At 47.0% G+C, this 26,970-nt stretch overlaps 2 protein-coding genes across 4 annotated transcripts in view; one reads left to right on the top strand and one right to left on the bottom strand.

Annotated features, from left to right (window-relative positions):
• Positions 1-4,060, top strand: part of CEPT1 (choline/ethanolamine phosphotransferase 1) — a 38,185-nt gene extending 34,125 nt beyond the window's left edge. For both annotated transcript variants that reach the window (XM_004620091.2, XM_055140238.1), the window contains 4 exons: positions 628-759; positions 1,633-1,791; positions 2,328-2,453; positions 3,169-4,060. In XM_004620091.2, the coding sequence (XP_004620148.1) occupies positions 628-759; positions 1,633-1,791; positions 2,328-2,453; positions 3,169-3,288 (537 nt within the window). In that variant the 3' untranslated portion in view covers positions 3,289-4,060. The remainder of the gene's footprint in view (positions 1-627; positions 760-1,632; positions 1,792-2,327; positions 2,454-3,168) is intronic.
• A 1,893-nt stretch (positions 4,061-5,953) lies between these two features.
• DENND2D (DENN domain containing 2D) lies at positions 5,954-24,377 on the bottom strand. Of its 2 annotated transcripts, none has more exons than XM_055139864.1 (12): positions 24,248-24,377; positions 19,518-19,699; positions 18,367-18,479; positions 17,569-17,638; positions 16,863-16,940; positions 15,032-15,172; positions 14,238-14,386; positions 11,225-11,402; positions 8,137-8,178; positions 7,681-7,765; positions 7,099-7,338; positions 5,954-6,542 (listed from the first exon to the last, which is right to left on the bottom strand). In XM_055139864.1, the coding sequence occupies exons 1-12, from the start codon at positions 24,303-24,305 to the stop codon at positions 6,472-6,474; spliced, it is 1,407 nt and encodes a 468-aa protein (XP_054995839.1). In that variant the 5' UTR covers positions 24,306-24,377; the 3' UTR covers positions 5,954-6,471. The 2 variants fall into 2 exon arrangements, with proteins under 2 accessions (XP_054995839.1, XP_054995838.1); XM_055139863.1 differs by lacking the exon at positions 24,248-24,377 and adding an exon at positions 20,485-20,595.
• Positions 24,378-26,970: the final 2,593 nt, after the last annotated feature.

The raw sequence follows: 26,970 nt of genomic DNA, 5'->3' as shown, positions 1-26,970 counted from the left end.
TATAGAGTTCAAAAACTGCAAGAAGGAAAAGGCAAGATGCAGTTCTGTTTTGTTTTGTTTGGGGGCCGCACCCAGTGATACTCAAGGGTTATTCCTGGCTCTGCACTCAGGAATTACTCCTGGTGGTGCTCAGGGAATCATATGGGATGCCAGGGATCATACCCAGGTCAGCCGAATGCAAGGCAAAAGCCCTAGCTGCTGTACTATTGCTGTTTCATTTGGGGGCCATATCTGGCAAAGCTCAGGAGTTACTCCTGGTTTTCCATACTCCTGGCATGGTACACTTCTTTTATTTAAAAAAAAAAAAATTGGAAAGCACCCTGGCTCATTGTTGCCAGACTTCTGGCCTGCATTAGTTAAAACTTTGCTTATGACACAAATTGATAAAGTTGGGTTCACTGTTCTCTTTAACGTTGGTGTCAAATATGAGAATGACTTCTGTATTGCCTCCCTTATCTTTTGAGGCTTATTATATTGCTTATAGTGAAAGAAAGGGATTAGGGAATTTCTGTTAACTGTTTACCAAACTGAAGGGATCTGAGAATATTTGAAATATGAATCAAATAGTTTTCTAATTTCAATTTTTGTACAAAATTTTTAATTTTTCTTTCTTTTTACTCATTAAAGATTCCAGTGCTGAATATTCAAATGAAAATTTTTCCTGCACTTTGTACAGTAGCGGGGACCATATTTTCCTGTACAAATTACTTCCGTGTAATCTTCACAGGTGGTGTGGGAAAAAATGGATCAACAATAGCAGTAAGTATATCTTAAGATTTCTAATGATTGTTGCAACACTGGGACTTAGTTATGTGGTCATTTTATTTTTACTTGAATTGGGGGTGGGGGGAACACTTGGTAATTTAGAGTTTCAGCTTAATCTTTTTAAAAAATAAAATCCAGGGCCAGAGAGATAGTTCAAAGGGCTGAGCACATGCTTTGCATGCAGGAGGCCTGGGTGCAACCTCTGACACTGCCTGATACCCTGAGCATTGCTGGGGGTGACCCATGAGCAGAGCTAGGAGTAATCTCCCAGCACTACTACCTGGTATGCCTCCCCATACTACCAATAAAAAAAACGTATCAAGAATTTGTCTGCTGCATTTACTTCATATGCTTGCATTTGCATATTTTGTTCACTTATTAATGTAAATCTCATATAACTAGTATAAATTATATGTACACATTATTATATATGTGTATATTTTTTAAGTATGACTTGCTTTGTAAAATAATTCTAAATCCCTAAGTAAAACTCTCAGTTATATGGTACCAAGTCCATATTGATGATTTTCATCACCTGTAATGAAAGCTATAAGCTCTCAAAAGTTGTAAACTTTAGTTTACTAATGAAGAATACTTAGTTCTAGAAATGACTGGCTCTAGACTGAAGAGATAGTTAGGGCTAAGGCGCATGTGGCTCACCCCAGTGTTACTTTCAGCACCACCAGGAGTGATACTGAGCACAGAGCAGAGAGTAAAGCCCTAAGCACCACCAGGTGTCACTACCCCCCATCCTTCCAAAAACAAAACAAACTACTGGCTCTTAGACACCATAGTGTTCTCAATAGTCTGAGTTGATCTTCCAGTATCTGCTAGTAGTTCATTAATTCTCCTCTTTTCTCTGCACAGGGAACAAGTGTCCTTTCTCCTTTCCTTCATATTGGATCAGTGATTACATTAGCTGCAATGATCTATAAAAAATCAGCAGTTCAGCTTTTTGAAAAGCATCCTTGTCTCTATATACTTACATTTGGTTTTGTATCTGCTAAAATCACTAACAAACTTGTGGTAAGCACCAGATTTTTTATTTGTTTGACTTGTAAGCTGCATCTCAATTTAGTTTGATGGCCATCATTTTCAGTATGTAGCACCTAAGCTGTTCAAGAGTTTGTTCTCCAGTCAAAGTTTCTTGCATGAACCTGGGAGCAATTTTTTTTTTCTCTGTAAAAGTACATCTGAGGTTATTGGAGCTCTCTCCTTTATTCAAAGTTCAGTTTGGTTACTTAGCTAATTTGTACTCTTTAGACTTAATGTCAACATTCAAAGTAAAACCTTTAGGAAAAACAGCTGAGGGCAGGAATTGGGGGTGGGGGAGCGAGAGAGAGAGAGAGAGAGAGAGAGAGAGAGAGAGAGAGAGAGACATACAGACAGAGACAGACAGAGACAGACAGAGACAGAGAGCAAGACTGTCCTCTGGTAAACAGCTCAATTTTTCAGTTTGGGGAATTTAATAACTATTTCTGTATAATTCTTAAAGCCTTTGAACAAAACTTAATTGCTCTTATGGAAAAATGCTTTCCTCATTGGTTCTGTTTTATTCATAGGTTGCACACATGACTAAAAGTGAAATGCATTTGCATGACACAGCATTTATAGGCCCAGCACTTTTGTTTCTAGACCAGTATTTTAACAGCTTTATTGATGAATATATTGTACTTTGGATTGCCCTGGTAAGTACTGTCCTTTGTCCTATTTCATGAGTTGGAGGTTGTTTTCTTGCTTCTTGCCAGTCCTCTGAAATATATGTAATGACTTAGCCAGAGAGCTAGAACAGAGGTATTTGACTTGTTTGTAGCTAACCCCAGTTTGATTTCTAGAACTTCATATGATTGCCTGAGTGCCACCAACACAGAACCAGTAGTAATCCCTGAGCATTCCCCACAACCAAATAATTACAACTTGGTTGTCAGAAAACCATATTTATGAGGCTTTATTAGAAATTCTTTGATGTTATCTTTGAGCCATGATTTGCATAATTTGTATTAGTTTTGCCTACATAGGACTCATAAGTTGCAGATTTCTAACTTTAAGGTCAAAGTTGGGAAACTATACCCTGTGAGACGCATGGCTTGGTTTTTGCAAATAGCTATAAATGCTTATTGCTATATTATCTATGCCTGCTTTCTTACCATAGTGGAGAGTTAAGCTACTCTACGTCCTGTGACAAAGACAGGATGATTAGCAATGCCTAAAATATTTACCCTCTCTTTGACAAAGTTTATCATTGATGCAAAGGAAAGATTTATGAGGAAGCCAAGATAATAAATTTTATGGCTTTGGGGATGAATCTGAAGCGAGGAGTCAGAAATTCTCTTCATTATTTCCTGGAAACTTAATAATGCCTCCACAAGTCCTTGAGAATCTAATCATCACTTTTCTTTCCAGGTCTTTTCTTTCTTTGACTTGATCCGCTACTGTGTCAGTGTCTGCAACCAGATTGCTTCTCACCTGCACATACATGTCTTCAGAATCAAAGTCTCTACAGGTCATTCTAATCATCACTAATGATTAAGTGTCGGTGTCATATAGGAAACTCATGTTTTCTACAGGAAAGAATCTGAACATATTAAGAAGAATGGGATGGATAAGAACAAATATAATTTATAATAATCAATGTTGTATAACTTTTCTTCTTTGTTATTGGTAACACTCCTTTAACTATCCTGTGTGAGAATGGGAATTTCAACTCCCATCCTGTGTATCGTACATGTTTTTTGTACAGGGTTTGGTCCAAGAAAGCATGCAGGAAAATAGTCCACGTATTTGTAATTATCCTGGATTCAGAAGGAAATTGTCATGGGGAGCAGATACGCAGTGGTGCAGATTTCTGATGTAGAATATTTGCAGGACAAAAGATGGTTGCTTTCTAATTTTAACAAATTATCATCTTTTAGTGACATCCTTATTGCGTGTCTTCTCAAGCATTCTTTACTAAGGAACTCAGCTGGGGCACAGATACATTCCCACTGGCTTGTGAGATGAACTTGTGGTAAAGACCTTGAATTTGGATTGAAAGGTTTCCTATCTTGACATTGTTGAAGAAGTCATTCATTTTTTTATTGCTCTGAAAAATGGTCTCTATGGGCTTGGGAAATCCTGTTAGCATGCAAAATAATGTGGTAATTTTGTCAATCCATTTATTTTTTTAAATAAATATATGATCTGAAAGCCAGCTTTTTTTCTGTTTTATTCATTATAAACTGAGTTATAATGTCATTTTTTAAAATTTAAGCAAAATTTATTTCTGTTCTTTAATAAATAAGGAGATTCAGTCAGCTGCAGTTGTGTCTTGTGACCTTCCTATTTTATATAAACTGTTCAGCTTTTTTCAAAAAGTAGATTTTTGTTGTTATTGTAATTGTCACTCATGAGAATTATCCATTTTAATGGAGTCTCAGCCTTTCCCACACATTTTCAGTAATTTCTCAGGCCTTTCTAAGCATTTATTGCAAATTATGTTTTGTCTTTTTTAGCTAATATATAAATTAAAGCCAAGTATTCTCAGTAATTGCAAATCAGATTTCTTTCCATGGTATAATTCAGTTGCTTGGTTGAAGAGAAAACATCAAAAAAAGATTTTAACTTTGGGTAAAGAGTATCTTCGTCCTAATTTCCTTTTATACCATTTCCATAATCATGGATAAATAATAGCTGTGTTGTCTCGCCTGACAACTTGTTTATGCTTTTGCTGGTCCTATCAATCCCATGTCTCATCTGGGTTAGCGGTGACTTTGATAGGTTGTGTGGCAGGAAAGGGAAATCCCTCATCACCTTTTTTGCTCGAAACTTCTTCAGCCTAAGGGCTAGAGAAGTGCACACAGGAAAATGCTATGTCAAATCAAGATCTGAAAACCGGGAATGAGCGAAAGAAGATAGCTCTGCTTACTTGCCTAGATGCATCTATGTCTATTTGATGATTACAATAGGCTCAAGAGATGTAAGTAATTACTATAGTGGACATTGATGTCCAAAGAGGCTAAACAACATCTCAGTGTCACATGACTCTACTTTTCCAGAGGGGGACAAGCATTCGGGATTTCTCAGTGTTCTCTCCTTCAGTTCTAGCTTTTTAGTGGGCATCAGCATTAAGCCAAAATACTAGAGTCTAGCATAAAGGGCATCTTAAAGGTGCTCAGATAGTTGGTGGGTGCATCCTCAGTCCCAGATACTCAGTACCACCTCAAGGTACATTGGTCAGAAACTTCAGCAGCTCTCAGTCTTCTCATAGTCATAAAGCTGGTTAGGTATCAGCATCTGGAGCGGCTTTTTGAATGCAGATTCCCACATCTCACCTCTAAACAAGATTTAGTATCTATGGAATAGAGTCTTAGTATTTTTTACATTTCCTAGGATTCAAGTCCTTATTCAAAATCCTTTTGAAGCACCATTAAATAGGGCCCAGAGCAATAAACAAAACAGATAGAGTGTGTATTAGAAGTAGTAACAGCATCATTAGAAGTGGAATGTTTAACAATCTGCCACCTGCAACCATTTTCTTTGCCCCCAAATCAAGGTATATTGGCTTTCACTTCAGTTTGGCAACCCCATCCCCATATTCCAGCCTCTAAAACAAGTGTTCTTTATAGAGAATTCAAGGGCCTTGAGGGCAGCATTCAGAGACACATAAAGAAGATGGAAAATTTGATCCTCTCTAAATACTTCCCATCTCTTACAGCTGTGAAGAAGCAGCAGTCAGTAGTGGTATAGAAGAGAGCTAGACAAGGTGACGGCTCAGTTCCTCTGGACTCTTAAAAGATTCTGATTCTCATTTCTAAAAGAAATATGTCAATACAGTGATCCCTCTGACTAAATCTGTCGAGTTGATTTGGACACAACAAAATAGATATCTACAACAGAAGGCTTGGAACTACAAGTGATGAGCTGACATTTATGGACGAGGCACAATGTTTGCCCTGGCTTCAACGAACTGGAATTCCTAAACCTCTCTTTACTAGATAGGAAGAATTTCATGCTGATCAACAGCGGCTCCTCCCAGGACTCAGGACTGCATATCTGACTAGGAGCAAGAGCTGCTGCTGGGTCCCCGTGGCTGTTCTGCTCCCTCCAGCATCTCTGACTCCTGTTAGACATGGAGCTACCACACCCTCTAACACATCAAGCCACACAGCCGAAGGTTCTGGACCACTATGACCAAATTATCCTCTTCAAGTCTAGTTCATCCTCAATTTTCCTGCTTCTCCCCTCATACTGGGAACCAAACGTGCACATTAACCACAGGAAAATTTTTATTTTGATCTTTATTCTTATCCTCACATGCCCACAGACCTCTTGTTTTCTTTTTCTTTTTTTTTTTAAATTCGGAGAGACTGAGGCCTGGGGCCAACTGCTACCTCTGTGGAAAACTATAAAAAGTGGCTCCCAGGAGAGGACAGTTGCAGCAGCTTCTAAGTAAGTCCCTAACCACCTGTGCTACTGTGTTGGCTCTGGATCACCTCGGAAGAAAGGCAGCTTGGAGCCCAGCTCCGTGAGCAAGGAGGTCAAAGCCTCCCAGGGGCATGAGACAGCTGATTCCAGGATTCCACACTCAGACACCAGCTCAATGCAAGGCCAGGAGTCAGGACTCAGAGCCCTGTGGAGTGTGCAGGCCGAGAGCTTGGCTGATGCTATCCTGCAGACCAGAGTCCAGAACTGGCCTGTTGATCGTGTCAGTCCTGCTCACTGTCACCCTTATTTCACAGTCTTTGATTTCTTCTGTTTCTTCTGTTCCTCATACTCAAGTATTTTCCGTTGGAAATACCCTGTGGGGTCAAATACAAAGTGTCATTGTCTTCTAAACTGGCCCATTTCAGGAGTAAAGATCAGCAATATCATCTACTCATCACAGTCCTACCCCAACACATGCATGCACGTGTGCACGCGCACACACACACACACACACACACACACACACACACACACACACACACACACACATGTTCCTGCCAGGATTCGTGTACCCTCATAGGCCACTGGAGATCTGGACATTTAATTGACTCCAAACAGGGGCCAACGATCAGGGAGTCACTGGCAGGAATTAGCTCCAGACTAAAGCAAGGGAAAAGGCCAAATGACCTTAAGGTTAGAGCAACTGCTATAAAATGTCAGCCCAGGAGATATTTTCTTAGACCTCATGTTATTTCTTTCCACTTTACTGGTAAGATTACAACTCCATTTACCTCTAGAAATTCTCTATCTTCTTTCTCCTCTTCCTCTCCTTGCTACACCCCCATTCCCACACCACACCCACCTCCTCCCATCCCCCCCACACACATCCCCACATCCCTCTGGACTCATCACTAGAAGGCTGTCAGTTACCTGCAGGAGGATTCTTGCTTTTCTCTGCTTCTTGAATGAAAAGGGAAAAGAGCTGTGTCTTCACAAACTTCTTCACAAATCTCCTGACAAGCTTGTTACTCAGAGCCTTATAGAAAGACCTTTCTTGGAAATGGCCTTGTCCATTTGCCTCCCGCTTGATATAGGAAGCATAATGGCCCAAAGTCTTGACAAAGAACTGCACAAAAGGACCTGAAACATGCTCGTTGATTTGCTCTGAAGCTGCAGGGAACAGAGACCATTTAGAAGGAGCAACGGTTGAAACAACCCACTCATACCTTCAAATGATTTTCATTTCAGGCTGAAAGCTGCCAGGGAAGGGGTTAAAACAGAGCTAATAATTGTGGGTTGATTTCAAGGGACAACTAGGGGTTTCACCTTTCCTTAGGAAGAATAGAATCTCAGACTGGGTCTTGCCCTGGAATGTAAGATTACAGCTTTATCACTGAGACTGGTCCCAGACTACTTAGGGAGTTCATCCTAGATCTAGAAGGGAATATTAGGAACCATGTCTTCCATACAGTTCTTTGGAGAAACCACCCAAAAGAGGGTCCTTGGACTTACTCTGTAAATCACTGATGTCCTGGCCAAGAGAGTTTAAAATGTCGTCCTGAAGCTTGGAGGGCAGTATATCTTTTTCATCACCAACCTAAGAAAGGAGACTCAGCTCAGGACCAATAGTGAGGGAGTGCCGTAGAGTGAAATGGTGACCAGGAGCATAAGGAGAGTACAAATTTACTGTCCCAGCCCCCAACTAAGCTGCAGTCGAGCAAGACAAGCTGTTTCTTGATCTTAGTTTAAGTCTAAACATTTGCAAATCTCGATCCCTGTGCTACTTGACTATTATCCTTGCTCACAAAGCACAGACCAGTGGCCTTACTGCTCTAGTGAAGTCATTTGTCTCTTTGCCATAGGCACTTTTAAAGAGAAGTCTTCTAAGAGTTCTCACTCAACAGAAGAATTTAAAGTTCAGTGAAATAAATGGATGAGGTGAGAGTGGTCTGAGGTGTAGACACTTACTGACATTATGAAGGTGCCATTACAGAGATTCACCAACAGGACCTGAAAGGAACAGAACAACCACTTTATCTTGCCCCCTTGGAAGAATTGAGAAGAACTCAGCATCCCCATTTCTACCCCTACCTATGTCTTGAAGCCCAAGCAGCAACAGAGTCAGCACCTTCAATTCTAATTCCCTGTCTCATACCCATTCTCACTATCCCCCACTTTAGAAACCTGGGGAAAAGGTTTAAAGGTGTAGGAAGTGAAGACAAGAATAGAAAGTTACGGGAGAATGGGAATACCTATGGGATGTTCTCAGTCAAGAACAAAAAGTTACAGAACAGGAACACCTATAGAGTATTCCCAGCCAATCACACCCTTCATAAAACTGATCACAGAGATTGCTTCTACCTGTGGCACATTGAGAAGTTAGTAAGTACTTTGTGAGATTTATCTCATTTTAGCATGTAGAGGCAAGTACCATCCCTGTTTAGCAGGAGAGGAAGCAACCCAAAAAAGCTAAATCATCTGAGGTGATAACACTCACATAGTGAGTGGAACCAGTTTTCACACTTAGATGGTACAGTGTTTGGGACTGTACAACTCCATCTACAGTGACCCCTCAATCCCCTCCCCTCTGCTCAGCTTTAGCACAGCTATGGACTTTTCTTTTTTCTTCAATCTTTTAGTGCTCACAAGAGCTGGACCCATAATTGCCTGTTCTACTTTGAAAACTCAAAGGGGCTGGAGAGATAATGCAGTGGTTAAGGCATACTTGCCCTGCAAGTGGCCAACCTGGGTTTGATTCCTGGCCGTGTCAGCAAGAAAAAATGACCCCAGTCTCAGCAGGCAGGGAGAGAAAGGCCCAGAGGAGGTCTTATGCCAAAAGGCTGGAAATAAAGTTATTAAGGGTGGAACTTGGGAGACCTGGGTTTTCTAGAACCAACCCCATCACTGCCTGAAGCCCCTCAGCCTTCCCAGCCCCTGATGGGACACACAGTTATGTTTCTTTAATTCCAAGAGTACTTTTAAACAACTGGATTTGTTTCTAGGCTGGAGAGATGGTGCAGTGGGCATGCCTTGCATGCAGGCAACCTGGGTTAAATTCCTGGCATCCCAAAGCATCCCCAAAGCTCCACAAGGAGTAATTTCTGAATGCAGAGCCAGGAAGTAACTCCTAAGCATCAACCGGTTTGACCCCCAAACAAAAACAAACCAAAATGAAAATTTTGCCGGAGGCCCAACTGGAATAACAGTACTCTGGACTGAGTTTTCTTCCATTATTTGAATTGAAAAATTTTACCCAAAGTTTGGTTTGCGAACATCTAAAAAGTCTGCAGCTCTAACCTATGCTCACATTTCTAAAGGGTGATGTTCTGACAGAACTGAGCCTAGTCAACCCCTCACAACACATAAATTCTGCCCCTCCTACCACCACACACGCACACACACACACACACACACACACACACACAATCATTGTTAGACACTTAAATGGCTGCTGGTCCCTTCTTTGGGGGCATTCCGGGGTGCTGACAATGAAGGAATGAAAAGCCTTGCTCCTTTCTTTCCAGTGGGAGGAAATAGAGGGACTGGGAAGTATCAAAGACAGCACTTGTCCTCATTATCAGCAGGGAGACAAGTTCAGCTAGTTGGAGCCTGAACTGCTTGGAGATGGGCTGAAGTTGGAGCTAAGAGTGTGTAAAGAATTCTGTTGAGAAGTTGTTCCCAGAAATCTTCCCAATACTTGAGCTTATCACTGTCAATTAAGCCCCTCCTGAGATGTGCATGGGAGTCAGGGAGTCCTCCCACGCCCACTCAGGCCTTTGGCCTCTGCCTTCTTCTTGGGGGAACAGGAACTGCAGCTTCAGTCCTAGTGGCCTTCTGGTGTCTTCCTGGCCAGGAGGGGCTGCAGCATCTGGGGAGCTTGAGCTGCTGCGTCAGGAAGTTTCCTAACTTTGGGGGTTGGGACATTTGAGACTTAATTGCTAAACATGGGGCTGATACTCTGCCCCAGTTAGTCATAAGGCAAAGGCTCGTTCAAAGTGCATGTTGTGTACTCAGCAGTTCAGGGAGGGCTGGGAGGCAAGAAAGGGAAACAGCGTGCTGCTCGGCTTCCCAGCAGTGCTCCATGTCAGAAGGGCTTTAGCTGGCTTCCATCTTGCCTATTTGGCCTGGGGAAGTCAGCTGGACACTAACTGAAATCTTCCCCGTGCAAAGTGGGAGAAATTATAGAAGTTTCTGTAGTAGCTTTCCTCTGACCCTGTCTCTCTCCTTGGGCCCTTCCTCTACATGGAGTCTATGGTTTCCAGGTGTACATGCAATCACAGAGTTCTGGCTTGAGATGATAGGAAGCTGCTCTCCTTTGAAGGCTCCTACCGACAGCTCACAGCAGAGTGCATGTTTTGAGTTGTCCTTTCAACACTGGGGATTGATTTAAGCTCTTAAAGCCCATTTTACCACCAAGCCCTCCAGCATATCTGGGGAAATGCCAAGAAATAAGAAGCTAACAGCAACCAAAAGAAAAAAAAAATCAAAGGGGGTTTGAACCTGTATCCTCATTAGCCAAGTAAGCTGCACGCTAATGACAGATGACTCTTGCAACAAAAATCTATATTTGAAGTCATGATGTGCATGGAGAGCTATATTAGCTTACTCTTAAGTGGAGTGAGTGCACCCAAATGCATTTGGGTGGGGTGTGTGTGGCAAGAGAGCAGCTGTGGGAATCCATTGATGAGTGATGGGACATCCTGGGGCAGATTCATTAGGACTAGCTGGCCTGGAACAGCTAGATGACCTCTGAACAAGCTAGGTGCTGTCCTTTTAACCCGAAGGCAGACACCCTGGAGCAGGGGACAGGTACTTATAATCAACTGTACCTGGACGAATGACTTGATGCAGAGTATTCCCCACCTCCTACCCCACAACCCATACCCATCATCCCTAGGAGCTGTGCATCCTTATCCCCCTTTTACAGATACTCAGGCTAAAAGAGGGTGAGCAATAGGCTTCAAACTTCCAATCATGGCACAGCTAGTGGCATCACCAGGATGGAATTTCGAGCACCCCTGCCTCCAAACCAGACCCTCTTCTTGGTGTGTCCTACCTCTTCCATAGGGCTGTCCAGGACCTCCTGCAGAAAACGCATTTGTACTCCAACCATGAAGGGGGTGGGGCAGCAGACGGTGGCCAAAAGGCTCTCAGGGACGACAGGGATGTAGGTGTGTGCCCAGTTGAAGGGATAGAGCAGAGCGGCAGCAGCATGGATGCACTGAGACAAGGTGCTGGGGACAGAGAACGGATGTCAGGGGTTCTCCCAGGCCTCCAGCTTCAGCTTCACACAGCAGCTTCTAGGAATGCTGCCTGTGTGTGCAAAGGAAAGTCTGAGAGATGCAAAGGTCAGACATGATGACTCGTGTGTGTGTGTGTGTGTGTGTGTGTGTGTGTATGTGTGTGTGTCTGGGGGTGGGGGTGGTAGAAACTAGGAGAAGCCAAGGCTCTCTCTTCAACCCCTGTCTTTACCCTTAGTCTTCTCCATTCATGACTTCCAAAAGTAGAAGAGGCTCTCAAGAGAGGAGGGGAGAAAAAATAAATGCCTTTATTCAAACAGATCACTGACTGAGCCCTCCCAGGGCCTTCCCATTGAGAGGAAGAGATGCAGATGGTTAAGATTAGTTAAGATGGCTCCTGCTGGCCAGGAAGCTGAGTCAGGAGGCACAGCACATGGCTGGCAGGGCTGAGGCCCCAAGTTCAAGCCTTGGCACCATATGCACCTCCCCTAGCTCTGCAGGAGTGGCCCTGGTACCTCCCATACCAGGCCAAACTCTCCAAAAGTGGCTTCCCAACATTCCAAGAAACACTAGGGGTGGCCTATATAGGACCCTACTTTTAAGGAACTCACCTATAGTTACAGAGATAAAGGTGAACACTGGGATGCAAAAGAGAGGCACAGCCTTATTTCCTGCTTGGGCGGGTTCACCTCATCCTGTCTTTCCTCCCATGGTTTCCTCTAATCATGCTTAAAGTTACCAGGTCAGGAGTGGGAGCACAGGTGTTAAGGCACTTCCGTCCCTTACATGTTCAATTCCTCATACCATATAAGGCCCAAGACCCACCAGAAGTGATTCTTGAGCCCAGAGCCAGAAGGAAGCCCTGAGTATCACTGGGTGTGGCCCCAAATACCAAATAAATAAAGTTACCAGGTCAATGCTTGTGTTAACTTGGGAAATTCCTAGATTCCAGGAACCTCTGCCAGGCGATTCCTATAGGAAAGTCCCACATGGGAATGTCCTCTGACCTTTCCAAGGAAGCATCACCCCAAGGTAAGGACTCAGCACCTCCCTCTCCCCATCAGCACACACAACTCCTCTCTCTAGTCTTCACTCGCTTTAGTGGCTCAATCAGTTCTCCAAATGGCCCCAAAGTCAAGGCCAGTAAAAACACAGATGTGGAAACCTTGTTTCAATTCTTGGCATTAAGGGGGCACTTCCTGTGCTGGTAAGAGTCTCTGAGCACTGAGGCTGCTGCCTGGAAGTCCCCTCCCTGCCAGCACTTCAGGGAGCTGAAAAGTTCAGAGGGAAGGATGCAGGGAGTGGTGGGACTCTCCCCAGAGAAAGTTAACCTTGAAAGGGGTCCTACCAGTAGTGCCCCCCCTTCCAGGTCAAATGACACCTGTCACTTTCACTTCCTAAACACAGATCTCAGGGGGAAGCATCACAAACTCAGATACACAAAACAGAAATCTCCCTGCATGACTGAGAGCAAAAAGAGCTTTATCCAAAGCAAAAGATAATGTAGCTCTTTTCAAGGATCAGCTTGTATGGAGCTTCTTTTGCTTGTCAGATTTTTTGTGGAATTTGTAACTCAGAAACCCTTATCCCTGCCCAAGCTTCCTTTCCTCTAAAACCCATGACATCCTCCTGACCTATTCCTAGCCTTTGGACTGCTAACATATTTTCTTCCATCTTCCTTAAAATACAGAACTAAGGCTGCTGGTTCTGTATTTCAAGCTTCTTCCCTACCCTGGCATGAAGAAATCAACCTCTTGGGTTTTGTTTTTGTTTGCCTTCCCCATTCTCTCCTTATCATTCTCAGACTTGAAACCCTCAAGAAATAAGAGATCAAGATATGAATGGGTGTGGGGGGGGCGGGGGGGGGGAGGAAGCAGGGAGGAATGGAGCAATAGTACAGTGGGTAGTGCATTTGCCTTGCAGGCAGCCAACCTGGGATTGTTCCCGGAATCCTGTATGGTCCTCTGGGCAGTGCCAGGGGTAATTCCTGAATGCAGAGAGCCAGGTCTAAGCCTGAGCATTGCTAGGTGTTACCCAAAATACAAAAAAAAAGTAAAAAAGATGTGACTTAGTACCCCTTGTTTCAAAGATACACAGGGTCTGTGTATAAACCCATTCGAGTGGATTTATTAGTAAGGTATCAATTAACCCAAATTAACCCAGCAGGGTCCTAGGGACCTATTTTGCATTAATTCACCTACTTCTCCTTACCAGACCCTTATTAGGTAAATGCACCATTATCTTCATTTTACAGATAAGAAAAATCACGGCTTCAAGAAGTTATGAACCATATGGGTCTTTTTTTTTTTAACCACGTGGGTCTTGAACCTCATTCTGCTGATTTCAACACCTCTGCTTTCAACCATGAGATAATTTAAAGTCCCTAAGGTCAGTGGCCTCGTTCTGTGTGTCTGCACCTTCCCAATGCTCAGCATCTGTCAGATAGCTGACACACACCAAGTGCCTGTGGGATGAGTGAAGACATAGATGCATGAACCATGTGCTCCTCCAGCTCTGTCCTCACTTCCCCCGGAGATTTTCAAAGTCAAATCACAGTTTTGTATCCACCCTAACTAGTCATCACCTGGGTTGTTGCTAGAAAAACATCAGGCCCTTTGCAGAGTTAAGTCAGGAACTTTAGACCTGACAGACAGAAGCAATCAAGTGTGGAGGTGGGAACAAGGAGATTGCAACAGCTACTTCTGGAGTCCTTGTGTGGACTAAGAAGTGAAGGCAGGAGACTGAGCATACAGGCCTGGCCCTCACATCTGCTACCTGGGCCCAGGGATGCCCAGCAGTGCCAGGGAGCCATCCAAGCATTGCGCCCACCTGAGATCATCTGCCAGGAAGATGATCCTTCTCTCTAGCACTGCAGAGGCAAAGATCTGGAGAATCTGCTCAAAACAGAGACATCGCACAAGAGAACTGAAATCCACATGCTCCAGGTGGGAGTCCAGAGGCCTCGTTAGCGAGATGAACTGTGGAGATAGAAGAAAGAAGGTGACATCACACTCCAAAGGCCTCAGAATGCAGGGCCTCTCCCCACAAGCACTCCATGCTTAGTTTTTGAATAAGTGAAAGGGCCAAGTCTTTTCCCCCTCAGTTTACTTGGGGAAACCAAAGTTCAGAGGGGCATAGATTACCCAGAGTAGCAGAGGTCAGGCCGAGTGCCTAAAAACAATGGCAAGCCTATGTGGTCTGGGTGGAGACCCAATAGTGGAAACAGGTGATAAGAGACAGGTGGAGGTGGAGGGAGAGATACAGGACGTGAGCAGGAACAACTCAGGGGCAGAAGGCAGTGGGAGTTGGGGTGGTATCAGGGGCAAAAGGCAGGTGTAGGGGTGGTCTGGGGTCAAAGTCCCTTCTAGTCCTGAGAATCTCGGCTTCCCTGGTTCATTTATTACAGATGTAAATCTGGTGTCCCAAATAGGGACTAGATCCTCGGAAACATCAGCTAGGGAGGATCAAACAAGTCAAGCTTGATTTTCATCTCTATCCCCAACTTTAGCCAAGTCCCGCCTGGCTGGGAGTCTGGGAACACGCAGTGAGTGGAGCATGAGGGAACGCCCAGGGGAGCCCAGACTCTGCAGGCAGTGCCACTCTCTCACATTTTGCTAACCCACCTCAGTTCCTGAGTCGGGGATGAAGCTCTTGAGAGTGACAGTCTTCCCAGGAGCAGGGAAGGCCGCCTCTCGAAGGCCTTGCATGAAGGGATAGATGACCGCCATGGAGATCTGATGCCTCTTCTCCACTTCGTCCAGGATCTGCATGGAAAAGGGACAGGGGTTGGCATGGCTCAAGAGGAGGCTTGGTGTCTGGGGATGGGACCAACACCGTCTCCCCAAGTCTCATCCTTTGTCTCTCCTCAGCTCCTCCACCAACTGGTTCTCTTCTCCTTCCTAGGAATGGACTTATTGTTGAACAACCTGCTACTTATCTGCTGCTCCAAACCTGCTTTTATGCGTTTCCTTTCTTTCTTTTGAATCACACCAGATGGTGCTCAGGGACAAGTCCATGTTCAAGGGATCTTCCTTATGTGATGCCAGAGACAGTCAAAGTCAAAGCAAATGCTCCCCTACCTGCTGTACTATTTCTCCCTAGTTTCATTCTCTCTCTACTAATGCATGTCCCTCCCCTCTCCCTATATCAGCAAAATAGTCTTCCCAGTAATCATTCCAAAACACAACACACTCTGACATGCAGAAAGGGCGCCAGCCCCCTGAACAGCCAGAAATTCTGTATAATCAATCATTGACTTCTTAAAGACTTAACTGCTATCAGCCTGACATTGAAAAGAAACCTTGCCAATGAGCCATTCAACACATAATTTGTACAGTATGTGTGCTATATACTGTATTCTTAAAGTAAACTAGAGAAAATAAAATGAGATATAAAAAGTAACAAGAGAAAATATATTTGCATTACTGTACTTATCCATATTATAAGTTTGCATCATCTTTCTATAAGAAAATCCAGGGATGGGGAACCAGAGAGATGGTACAGTGGGCAGACACTTTGCTTGCATGCAGCTGACCTGGGCTTGAGCCCCAGAACCCCATATGGTCCTCAGAACCTGCCAGGAGTGATCCCTGAGCATCCCAGGAGTGATCCCTGAACCACGAATAACTCCTGAGCAACACGGGGTATGCCCCACCCCACCCCCCAAAAAAAATCAATCCAAGGATGGAACCAGAGAGATGGTACACAAAATTAGGTGCTATGAGCAGCAAACCCAAATTCAAATCCCCTGCACCACCAAAGGGTCCCTAAATACCACCAGGAATAAGTCCTGAACATATCTAGGTGTGGTGCAGAACCAAAAAGAGAAGAAAAGAAAATCCAGGGAGAAATGGATCCACACCATTCAAATGTATATTGTTCAATCGTCCACTGGGTCCATTGGTCCTTTAAGACTTGCTTCCACCACGCACTCCCTGGCCCAGGTGCTCTGGGATCACACTAGCTGCATAACCAGGAGTTGGCAGGAGGCACCTTCACATAACCAGCAGCCTCCTGTGTGCTTAGCATCTCTCACATCACCTCACTTGAGCCTCATGCCACCTGGAAGCATGAGGACCCCATCATGCATCTGACAGAACAGAAAGCTGAATCTCGGGTCAGATGTCCCCTGTAACTTCCAATTTCTAATCTGTGGCTCTTCCACCACCCCCACTGGTCTCAACTGAACAGAGGGGCGGGGGTCCCTGCAGGGAAGGGGGCACACCACGCTCTAGGTTTCATTACTACTTTCCCCTGAAATCAAGCTGACCCCCATCATAATCTGCCTCAATTTTCCCAAGTGTTTTTCTCTCCCAATAGACCCCTGAGGGAGGGGGTCTTGAGGATGCGATTCCATGGAAGGTTCAGGGGGCAAACAGGGCAGCCTGCAGCGGACCCCAAGAAGTCAAGCCCACCAAACAAGCCTCCAAGGAGCCATGCTGTGCCCGCCTGTACCTTGGAGAACAAGCCGAAGCAGCCGAGGCAGCTGATGATACAGTATACCTTCGGGAGGCGAGGGCCGGTGCCGGCGGGCTGGGGGGACAGAGAGGCACCTTCAGAACCACAGTCACTCCACGAGGTCACCTGATTCAGACTGAGGAGGCCTGGGTATGGTGGCTGAGGCTGCGCCATAGTGAACCTGAAACAGCTTAACTGGAGCGAGGAGGACTCGCAGGCAGGCAAGGCCACAGTTTGTGCCAGCACCATAGGGGAACCCAGGGCTGTAGAGATGCAGGTGACTAATGAGATGAGTAACAGGACAGTGACCTAGAGAGTCCTCCTGTGACTCCAAACTGAACCTCAGGGTTCAAGTCTCAGTGTGCATTCTGGGCACACTGAGCCAGAAGCCAAGGCTACGGGGCTTGGCTCGAGGATTCTGGTGGAGCCTCCACTGAAGGGGGCTGATGATGAACATCAGGGAGGGCTAAAGTCCAAGGCACACTGGCAAAGGGCCCCTGTGGGAGAGGATGTGAGGTGTGTCTTTGTGCTTGAGGATTGCTAGGGCAAGGGGTCATTTATGTGGCAGCAGGTGTTGGGTTGTGCCCTTGCTACAACCACCTTTGCCTGGGGACCTGGGCTTTTGCAGTTCTGCCCTGGGCAAACCCAGCTGTGGAACCCAGCCAGCTACTGGGAGGAGGGAGTGGTTCTGAGATGCACAGACCAAGAGGCGCCTGCAGTAGCCAATCTTCCTGCTGCCGTCCACATTGGTCAGAACAAAGGAGAAGGTCTCCCTGAGGAAGAACAGACAACATCCGGTTTGCATTTGATCCTCAAACAGGAAGGCAGCCAGAGTCTGAGGGGTTCTGACAGCTGAGTGGGGTGAGGGAGTGCAGGGGGCAGAGGGTGGTTGCCGATTGATCCCAAAGGTAATAATAACCTCAGGAGCATCTTAAGTGCTGCCCAGTGTTGAGCCTGCATGCCACTGCTCATTTTTATCCACAGAGCAACCCTTTGACGTGCTCTCAATGATTCTCTCACTTCAAAGATGCAGATTCTGAGGATCTGAGAGGGTGTTTCCCACTCAGGGTCGTCAGACTCATAAAAGCCAAAATATGCAGGTAAGGTAGGTGGCCTGATCCATCCCAGGCTTGTGCTATGAGGACTTGAGCAGGTCTCCTTCTAGGAGGCCAGCAGATTGCTTCTGAGTATAGATTCTACCAGAGGCCGAATCAAAGCACTGTGCTTCTCCTTCCCTAGACAGGGCAGAGAATTGCCCCTTCTCTAGACCAGGGATAGGTGTGACCCATTAGCTGAGAGCCTGAGTTACTGGGCCTGCAAGAGAGGAGTTTATAAGTAAGTCCACCCAGTGCCTATAGGTAAGTTCACCCAGTGCCTCTACACAGGAGGGAAGTCTGAGGGGACAGGCACACTCAACACACGAGGAGCCACAGAAATGCACAGCCCTCACCTGCCCCTTGGCACCCAGCCTTGACCCCCTGTCCTATAGCTGAGCAGTTACCTGGGATACTCAGTAAGCGGTGCCCACTCGTTTCCGTCTGGGAAGCAGAATAAGGGAATGGCTTTGAGCAGCCGCTCCTCCTCCTCCTGTTGGCCCCGAAGCAGATTCTCCCGCTAGAAGGAACAGGAAGAGACAAGGATGGCAGAACTAGGGGATGGGGCACGGCACATGAGGCTGGCAGGCTTCCTTTAAGGGCTTAACAGCCATGTTACAAGCTTTTCCATGAGCACAGGGGTTCATAGAGAGCCCTGGCCTGTCTCTGTGCACGAGCTCATTCAAAGTTTGGTGGCAGTGCCATAGAGGTGTGAGGGGCGAGGAGGTGGGGGATAGGATGGGGTTGATGGGAGGGAAACTGGGAACATTGGTGGTAGAGAACGGGCACTGGTGGAGGGAAGGGTACTTGACTGAAACACAGTATGACTGAAAAGTAAGCACAAAAGGTTTGCAAGTCTGTAACTGTACCTCATGGTGATTCATTAAAAATAAAATAAAATAAAATAAAAAAACAAAGCTTGGCAGCAAGATCCCTGAGACCGAAAACAGCCCCTCCTGAGCCAAACCCATAGATCCGAGTTGGAACTCATGAAGCTATAGAGTAAGAAAGGGGATTTGGATCACTTGTGTGCAGAAGAGCTCAGAGGTGGCGACCACATCAGAGAGACACTAGGTTAGGCAGAGAAGCCGCCAGCTTAGTTAAGGATGAAGGTTAAGTCAGGGTTAAGGAGAAGAATGGCCTGTCCCCGCCCCACTGCCCAGCCCCAGCATAGCTGCCTCAGACAAGAAGGAACCTGATGCTTGGGCTGAGGCCACAGGTTGGGCCTCCCCACAGGCCGCTCCCACCTTCTCCCCAGGGAGGGGCTTCCAGCAAGGAGCTCAGGCCGAAGGTAAGCTGCTCCCCGGAAAGGTGATTAGGGGTGGAATGTGAAGGAGCCCAGAGGTTCCAAAGAGGCAGATGTTCTAGCCTGATTTTGGGGCAAGGCATCTGGCCAGCACGTCATCCAGAAGCCAGACCTAGATTCTGCAGGCGATAACAGCTCAGGGCTGGACGAGAAGGGAAGCAGAAGGTGAGAGCTGGGAGCAGGTTGGGGAGAGAGGCACACCGCACTATTCCCTCCCAAATACCCCAACCCTTTGGCTCCCTGGGTCCTTACCTTGGGAAACTGGTAGGTGATTGTGGGTGCATAATTGGTCCCGGAGGGCTTTTTTTTTAGGGAAACCACAAGAAGGTATTCAAAGAAGTGCTGGCCTCCAGTGAGGTTGGACAAACTGTATTCCTGAGTCCTTTCTGGTTCCTTGTCTGTGGCCCCAGTGCTATCTTGTGGAGGCGCTGAAACTAAGACACAGGTTCAGTTCAGTATCTCATTGGTCCAGGACCCCACAAGTGGAGTGTGTAGACTTCCAGTCCCGTAGAGGCTGCCAGGCCCCACTGGAGCCTGTCTAGCACCTCAAGTCACGAGCAGAATCAGAGCCAACTGGGCCATTTCCAGTGCCTGCCCCAAAACACCTGAGCCTGCGGGAAACTGCGGGGGAACCAAGAACAAAGAAACCACAGATCTGGAAGGCCACTCACCCCAAGTACTAAACACTGCCTCTCCTCCATAGTGTCAGTACTGAGAATTATGTTGACTTCTGTTAAATCAGAACTGGGAGGCCCAGGTAGCTCTGAGGTAGAGCACTTGCCTTGAAGGCATGAGGCGGTTAACAAGTCTGATCCCTCCCCCACTCAGGACTGCACCAGCCAGAAACTCTCATCACTGGAACACAGCAAGCAGGAAGCACAATTCAAGTGAGTGAGCCCCCACTGAGACCCACAATAGAAATATGTGGCCTCCTGCCCTCACCCCATCATTTTGATATGATTTTGATACCCAAAGAGTAGAGGGGGGGGTCTAAATGTATTCAGAAAGAGATCAGAATAAGGCCCAGGGGCAAGAGCTGGGGGCCATACCAACCCCCACAATGGTTGGTCCAAAAGCAACATGGGAAACCTCCAGGCTTGGCCCTACAGGGCCCTGGTGGAGGTCAAGCTATAAAAAGGAAAGGAATAAGACACATTTCAAGGAAGCAACGAAGGGAAAAGAAAAATTTAAATAAAAAACTGGGTAATGTAGTCCAAACCTGGTCGGCGTCGAGGCAGCCGAAGAGGACCCTGTTTGCGGAAGAGCTTGAGCACGCCTCCTACTACTTGTCCTTCCATCGTTTCAGGCTGATGGGGCATGAGGGACTTCCCTCTCCAGCACTGCCTGGCTACCGAAAGCCCGAGAAAGGGGCCACTGCTTTAGTCTCCAACTGCAACTCGATAGAGCCGAGCCCCGTATTGTCCTCCAAACAGAGAAGAGGAGTTGCCATCCTGGGCACCCACAGTCTGAGTGAGAAGGATGTGACGGGGCCCAGGAAGGCAGCAGAACAGCTGCACTGTCAGAGGCAGCATCCTGGCAATGCAGCACAGACCTCAGCTCCTCCCAAGAGCCCCGGGGTGTGGTGAGAGAAAAGGTCATGAGCAAACACCCCAGCTGCTGGGCTGGGCTAAGGACTTTGAATGCTGGGCTGCATGCTCTGCGAGGGGGTGGGGGATTATTTCCAACTCCCTTGAGTGCAGGAAGCCTGATAACCTTAAGGCCAAGTAAAGGGATCCTGTATCACCTTGACTTAAATTCCTGACCTTTCACTTACTCGACGGTAGCCATGTTGTAAGGTCATCAGCTGTTCTGAAGTTCCAGACTTGAGCTCCATGAGCAAGCACAGAGGCACAAGTACCCCCCAGAGCTGGGAGGCCACTGCCTCCCCGTGGAAGAGGACTGGAGTTGACCTAAATGATGAAATTGGTCTGACCAAAGAAAGAGTCCTGCAGATCAATTCAGACTTAGAAGCCTCCAATCCCAGTAGCTAAACAGACAGCAAAGTCCATCTCTGAGCCAATACTCTGGATTCTGTTGGGTCTTTAATCTCCCACACAGGCTGACTAGGATAAACTTTTCTCATTGGAGCCCTGTTCTGAGGCTCTAGCAAAGAATCCCTCTTCTAAACTAGGAAGGACTGACTTAGGAAGTTCCCCCAGAGTAAGGGACTGGTTGCATCAGGAAATTGAGGGTCACTTGGTTGCAGAGAAAAGTGTCTGGGTATTCTCCACCCTATCCTTACTACTTCCATCTCTTACCCCTGGTGGGCCAAGGGGAGGTTCCACCCAAACTAACAGCAGAGCAGTTGCCCCTGTAGTTCTAATGGTGTTTATAGAAGCAGCATCTAGGGGCTGAGAAAGATTTTAATAAATCAATTAATAAATAAATAAATCATCCTAAATTCCCACAGAAGCCTTTGTTGTCTTGTTTGGGGGCCATAAAATGAAAGAGCTTATTATAGCTTACTTCTGGCTCTGTACTCCGGGGTCACTCCTGGCAGTGCTCGGAGGACCACATGTGGTGCCAGGCATAGAAAGGGGCTTGGTCACATGCAAAGCAAGGACCTTAGTCCCTGTACTATCTCTCTGTACCCTACCCTTTAATTATTTAATCACAAAATACATGTGGTACAAAATTAAAGGAGTTGGGCCAGAAACTGCCCCTTAGAGAACCAGAAAGGTCAAAGGGCTTGGTATCAATATTCCCACTTGCCAAGAAGTAGCAGTTTGTCTGGGAAAAAAGCAGTTCTGAGAGAGGGGCATAGCTGCCTTGCTCCTGAGCTTCAGATCTGGCAATTATGGGACTAGCAAGAGCCAGCTCAGTGTTCCAGCCACACTCTGGCACAGAGGCTCGTCACATAAGGATGCATGGAATGCTGGGATGAATGAGCAGTGACCCGGAAGACACGCAGGCAGCACCAGCTCCGCAGAGCCACACCTTACAGCCTGCACACACCCAAGCAAACCTCATGATCTGTCCGGAGGAACCAGCCACTTCCTGAGACAAACTGGGAAACTGAGGCAGGGACTCATTTGGGGACTATTTACATGATTGGGCATGAATTGATGGAAATGAAAATGATGAGGCCTCCAGGCCAAGTTCCAGCCGCCCTCTGAATGCAGCATGCACCAAACCTTCACTCAGTGTGACACGCCCCCTGTTGGCACAGGACTGAGGAGCTTTCATCAGATCTGAAGAGATTGGGGGCTGGAGCGATAGCACAGTGGGTAGGGCGTTTGCCTTGCAGAAGGCTGACCAGGGTTCAATTCCCAGGATCCCATATGGTCACCCGAGCACTGCCAGGAGTAATTCCTGAGTGCATGAGTGCATGAGCCAGGAGTAACCCCTGTGCATCACTGGGCAAGACCCAAAAAGGAAAAAAACAAAAACAAAACAGATCTGAAGAGATTGTTCCTCTCCCTGAATCCTGAGGGCTGCACTTTCAGTCAGTTTCCTCCTGTTTCATCAGGAGAGCCCAAATAACCTCAAAAGACACAAATCAAATGTGACCAGATCTTTGGGTTGAGAATCCAGAAATTTTTTTTAAATGCTGCTTTATCCCTCAAACACACATGCTTCATATAATTATATAATTCATCTCACTTCCTAGTGCCCTGTAAAGGGATGATTGTCCTGTTTGTAGCTGAGGAGGGAGCCACCCTATCTAGGGAAGTCCAGACTCTGGTTCCACTTGTTCCTCCACAGAAAGCCCCTCCCTGTCACCTGATGGAGGCTCCCAACTGTATAATAGAGATGAGGAGGTTCCTGCAACCTAGCTCCTCTTCCTCCACCACCACCACAGGCCACTGGTCCCCACCATAATGATTTACACACACACACACACACACACACACACACACACACCCTTCTATCACACAACTGCCTATGAAGAAATTCCCAAGGAGGAATCCCCAAGAGGGTGCACCCAGAGGTCAGTTGGGGGTTGTTGGCAGGGTGAAGGTTCAGGGGCCAGAGCTCAGGACAGGTAATACTAGCTATTACTCTCCCAGTAACATCATTGGCTTGGTGGCTGGCCTGCAGGGACTCCGGAAAACATGGAGCCCCTCACACAGGCCTTTGAGGGTAGAGGGATACCAAGTGAAAGGAGGGAGAAGGCAGGTGAGGACACAGAGTCAGGTGGCTGATCTCTGTATTTGGGAGAACCATCAGGTTGGGGAAGCAGGTGTCAGGAGGGCAGAAAGGGCACTCTGGGGTTTTCCTGAGTTTGAGACTTGGAATGGGGTGGAGGTGGGGGTCTCACCCTTGACTCCTGGATGTCAGGGAAGTAGGGAACTATGGAAGACCCTCACTGACTTCCCAGCCTGCTTTCCTCCGCAGGAGGTGACTATGGCCAAAGTGACAATGGGCTCTGGTCATCCATTGATTCTCTCTTGGCAGATGCGGGATGCAGCAGGAGAATGACAGAATGATACCCTCCTCTCTCTCTCCCCTCTCTCTCTCTCTCTCTCTCTCTCTCTCTCTCTCTCTCTCTCTCTCTCTCTCTCTCTCTCTCTCTCTCTCTCTCTCACACACACACACACACACACAGACACACACACAGCCTCCATCCCACCCCTAAGCAATCTCCATCCCACCCGGGAGTCTCCCTGGGTCAGGGATATGGGCGCATCTGGCAAAAGATTTTGGGGGTGCCCAGAGCTCTGCTCTCTCCCGGGAACCCAGTGGCCCCTGAAGCAGCGGGAAGGGGCGGGTCCCGACCGGTCTCAGGAACCCTGTGGTTGCACCACAAGTTTCTTGATTTGGAGGACACGTGGCCCGGGGCCCCAAATGTCGTTTCCGGGGACAGCCGGCCGCGCTCGCCCTAGAGGCCTGCCCACTGCCCTGACCTCCAGCTCTGTCCCCACCTGAGCCGACCCGCCTTCACCTGGGCCTCCCTCGCACCCACCTGAGCCCCCACCACCCGGGCGGAGTTCCCGGGGCCCGCGCCCCCGCCTCCCGGCGCACCCCGGCCCCGCACTGACCCCCACGGCCGCGCTTGAATCTCAGGCTGGATCGCAGGCGGCGGCCGAGCCCGTCCATGGCCCTCGGCTCCGTGTGCCCCTCCCCCCGCGCACCCCGACACTTTCGCTTTCCCGCGGGGGCCCCGGCGCCGCCGGCTGCGGGGTGGCGCACCTTCTGCCGGGCCCAACCCCCGCGCACCTGGGCGGGCCCGCTCTGCCCGGGGCCCCCGCGGGGCGACGTGGGGTGACCGCGCTCGACGTGCGTCCGGGAGAGGCGGTGCCACCCTCGGCGGGGTGCGCGGCCAAAGCTGCGGCTCGGCGCCCCCAAGTCCCCAGATGTGTCCGCTGTCTCTCGGCCCCGCGTGCGAGCGCACCGCGCCCCCGCGCCCAGTCTAGCCGTCCGGGACCCATCCCCGCCGGCGCCTGAGGTGTCCAAGTTGTCACGTTTCCAACTACTCCGACTCGCTCGGGTCACTTCTGTAGCCGGGGGCCTGTCCCTGGTCTCGCCGTCTGTTGTCCTACCAGCCCCAGGGCTTCTGTCTATCTGGCCCTATTTACCTTCCCGCGGAGAAATGGAGCGAGGGGTACCCTCTGGGCTCCGCAGAAGGGTCTGGAGAGGCGCGGAGAGGGATGGGGGAAGAGATAGAGGCTTCCCCTTGTCTTCACGGCAAACGGGTTCTTGGGGGCAAATATTTAAAATCGGGGCAATCGATTGAAAGCTGTTTATGAACTCATAAGCGATGCAAATTTAAGTGATGATGACATTAATGATAATGATGGACCATCCGCACTTCTCCTAATCCCAAATCCAAAGGCACGCTTTCAGCTCTTCCTCCTGCCTCTTCACCTTCATTGCCTTATAAAGAGGACGGATTCTGAGCTCTATGCATCTAAGTCCTCTTGGGTTTTCTGCTCTAGCTCCCAGGCAGGATCAAAGTTCTGAGCCTGAGAAGGTTGGAGGGGGCACAGAACCCATCTGCACTTTCTCCATTTGCAGCCATTTTTGCATCTACTTAAGTGTGGGGCCCAGCGGAAAGAAGACACATAGGCAGAAATCTATATTTGGCTTTGATGAAAATGACTCCCACACCTCTAGCCTCTTCTCTGCCAGGCCTTTAGGGACTCTCCTGGCGGTCTGTGAGGTGAGCAGAAGGGAGGACTCTTAGGACTCTTAGCCCTAGTATTAAACTGTCTGATCTTAGCCAGGAGATTCTAAAACTTGCCTCTACTTTGGAACTGTACAATTTTGTACTTAATTACAGGGTCTGTTTCTGTGTATTCCCTCATACAGCACACATCTGTTTCCCAAGTACCATCTCTTGTTTGCAACCATGTTCTTCTGCATCTCTATGTAATAGAATAATTGTTCATGATAAATTAATCCAATCAGCTAAATATCACAGTGCCTAATTTTCTCCATCTCTTTTGTGGTCCCAAGTAACAACTTCCTTTAGAACAAAGAGTGGCCAGAGAGATAGTAGAGCAGGTTAGGCACTTGCTTTTCATGCAGCTGACTTAAGTTTGATTACTTGGAACCCTGTATGGTCTCCTGAGCTTGCCAAGCATGATCCCTGAGCACAGAGCCAGGAGGAAGCCCTGAGCACCACTGGGTGTGGCCCAAAATGCCCAAATAAATAAAATATAGCAAATGAAGAAGTCCATGTACACATATGCCAAAAAGCCAAGTACAAAAATTAAACTTCTATTTGAAATAGCTTTTGTTTGAAATAGCTCATGTTCATGAGCAGTGAAATGAATGCATTTCAGCATATTATTACAATGGAATAATAGAAACAAACCCAAATGTATGTAATAGCATGTCTACATCATATAAGATAATATTGAACAAAAGGGTCAGAGAAAATGAGGAGATATTAATATGATAGATTAATATAAGATCCTAATTATATTAATTGAAAGGAAAAAGAGGCAAGACTAATATATAAAATGAGAATTTTGCATGTTGTTAGATTTCAGGAGGATAGAGGAAGTGATGATGAGGCTTCTGGGATAGATATTACCTAATATCTGCCACCATATTAATGCCCTTCCCTGGTGGCAGATATTAGGTACATTAGCTATGTGACTATTCTGTGCTCTATAGATTTATGTATATTATTCTAAAGGTACGTGAAACTTTGATTTTAAAAGACTTTTTGAAAGTATTCATTAGGATGATAGGATGGCATAATAAAATTTAAATGAGTTAAGCAGCAACTGAGAAATTGTTGGGATAATAAGAATGAGGGTTGGTCTACAGTTAAAGGGAGATTGGAGATTCAAGTGCTAGAGTAAGTTGGATAGAGTAGGGCATATTTATGATCATAAGGATAGGAACCTGCAGGGCCACGATGAAAAGGAGAAATTTCTAAGTAGCAGATGGAACAGGTCTGAGAGGAAGAGGAGGAGGAAGAGAAGGAGGAGGAGGAGGAGGAGCAAAGAAGGAGGAGCAGGAGGAGGAGGAGGAGCAAAGGAGGAGGAGCAGGAGGAGGAGCAGCAGCAGCAGCAGCAGGATGAGGAGGAAGTCAAAATCAGGGATTTGGGTACAAGGTTGGCTTTAATGAGAAAACCCTCCATTCAAGGGGGAATGGCAGAGAATTATAAGTGTTAATTTGTGCCAAGAAAGTATAGAAAGTTAAAGGATGAAATAAGAGACCTCAGTTTTTGCCAAAGAAAAGCTTTGTCCCTCACTTTTCTTATGATTTGTCTCCAAACTCACAGCTACTGCTCTTCCACTGTCTCAC

The sequence above is a fragment of the Sorex araneus genome, chromosome 5 (genome assembly GCF_027595985.1).
Source record: "Sorex araneus isolate mSorAra2 chromosome 5, mSorAra2.pri, whole genome shotgun sequence".
In the NCBI taxonomy this organism is placed as follows: Eukaryota; Metazoa; Chordata; class Mammalia; order Eulipotyphla; family Soricidae; genus Sorex; species Sorex araneus.
The sequence above is the reverse complement of the archived record's forward strand: the minus strand, read 5'-3'. Positions and strand labels throughout refer to the sequence as shown.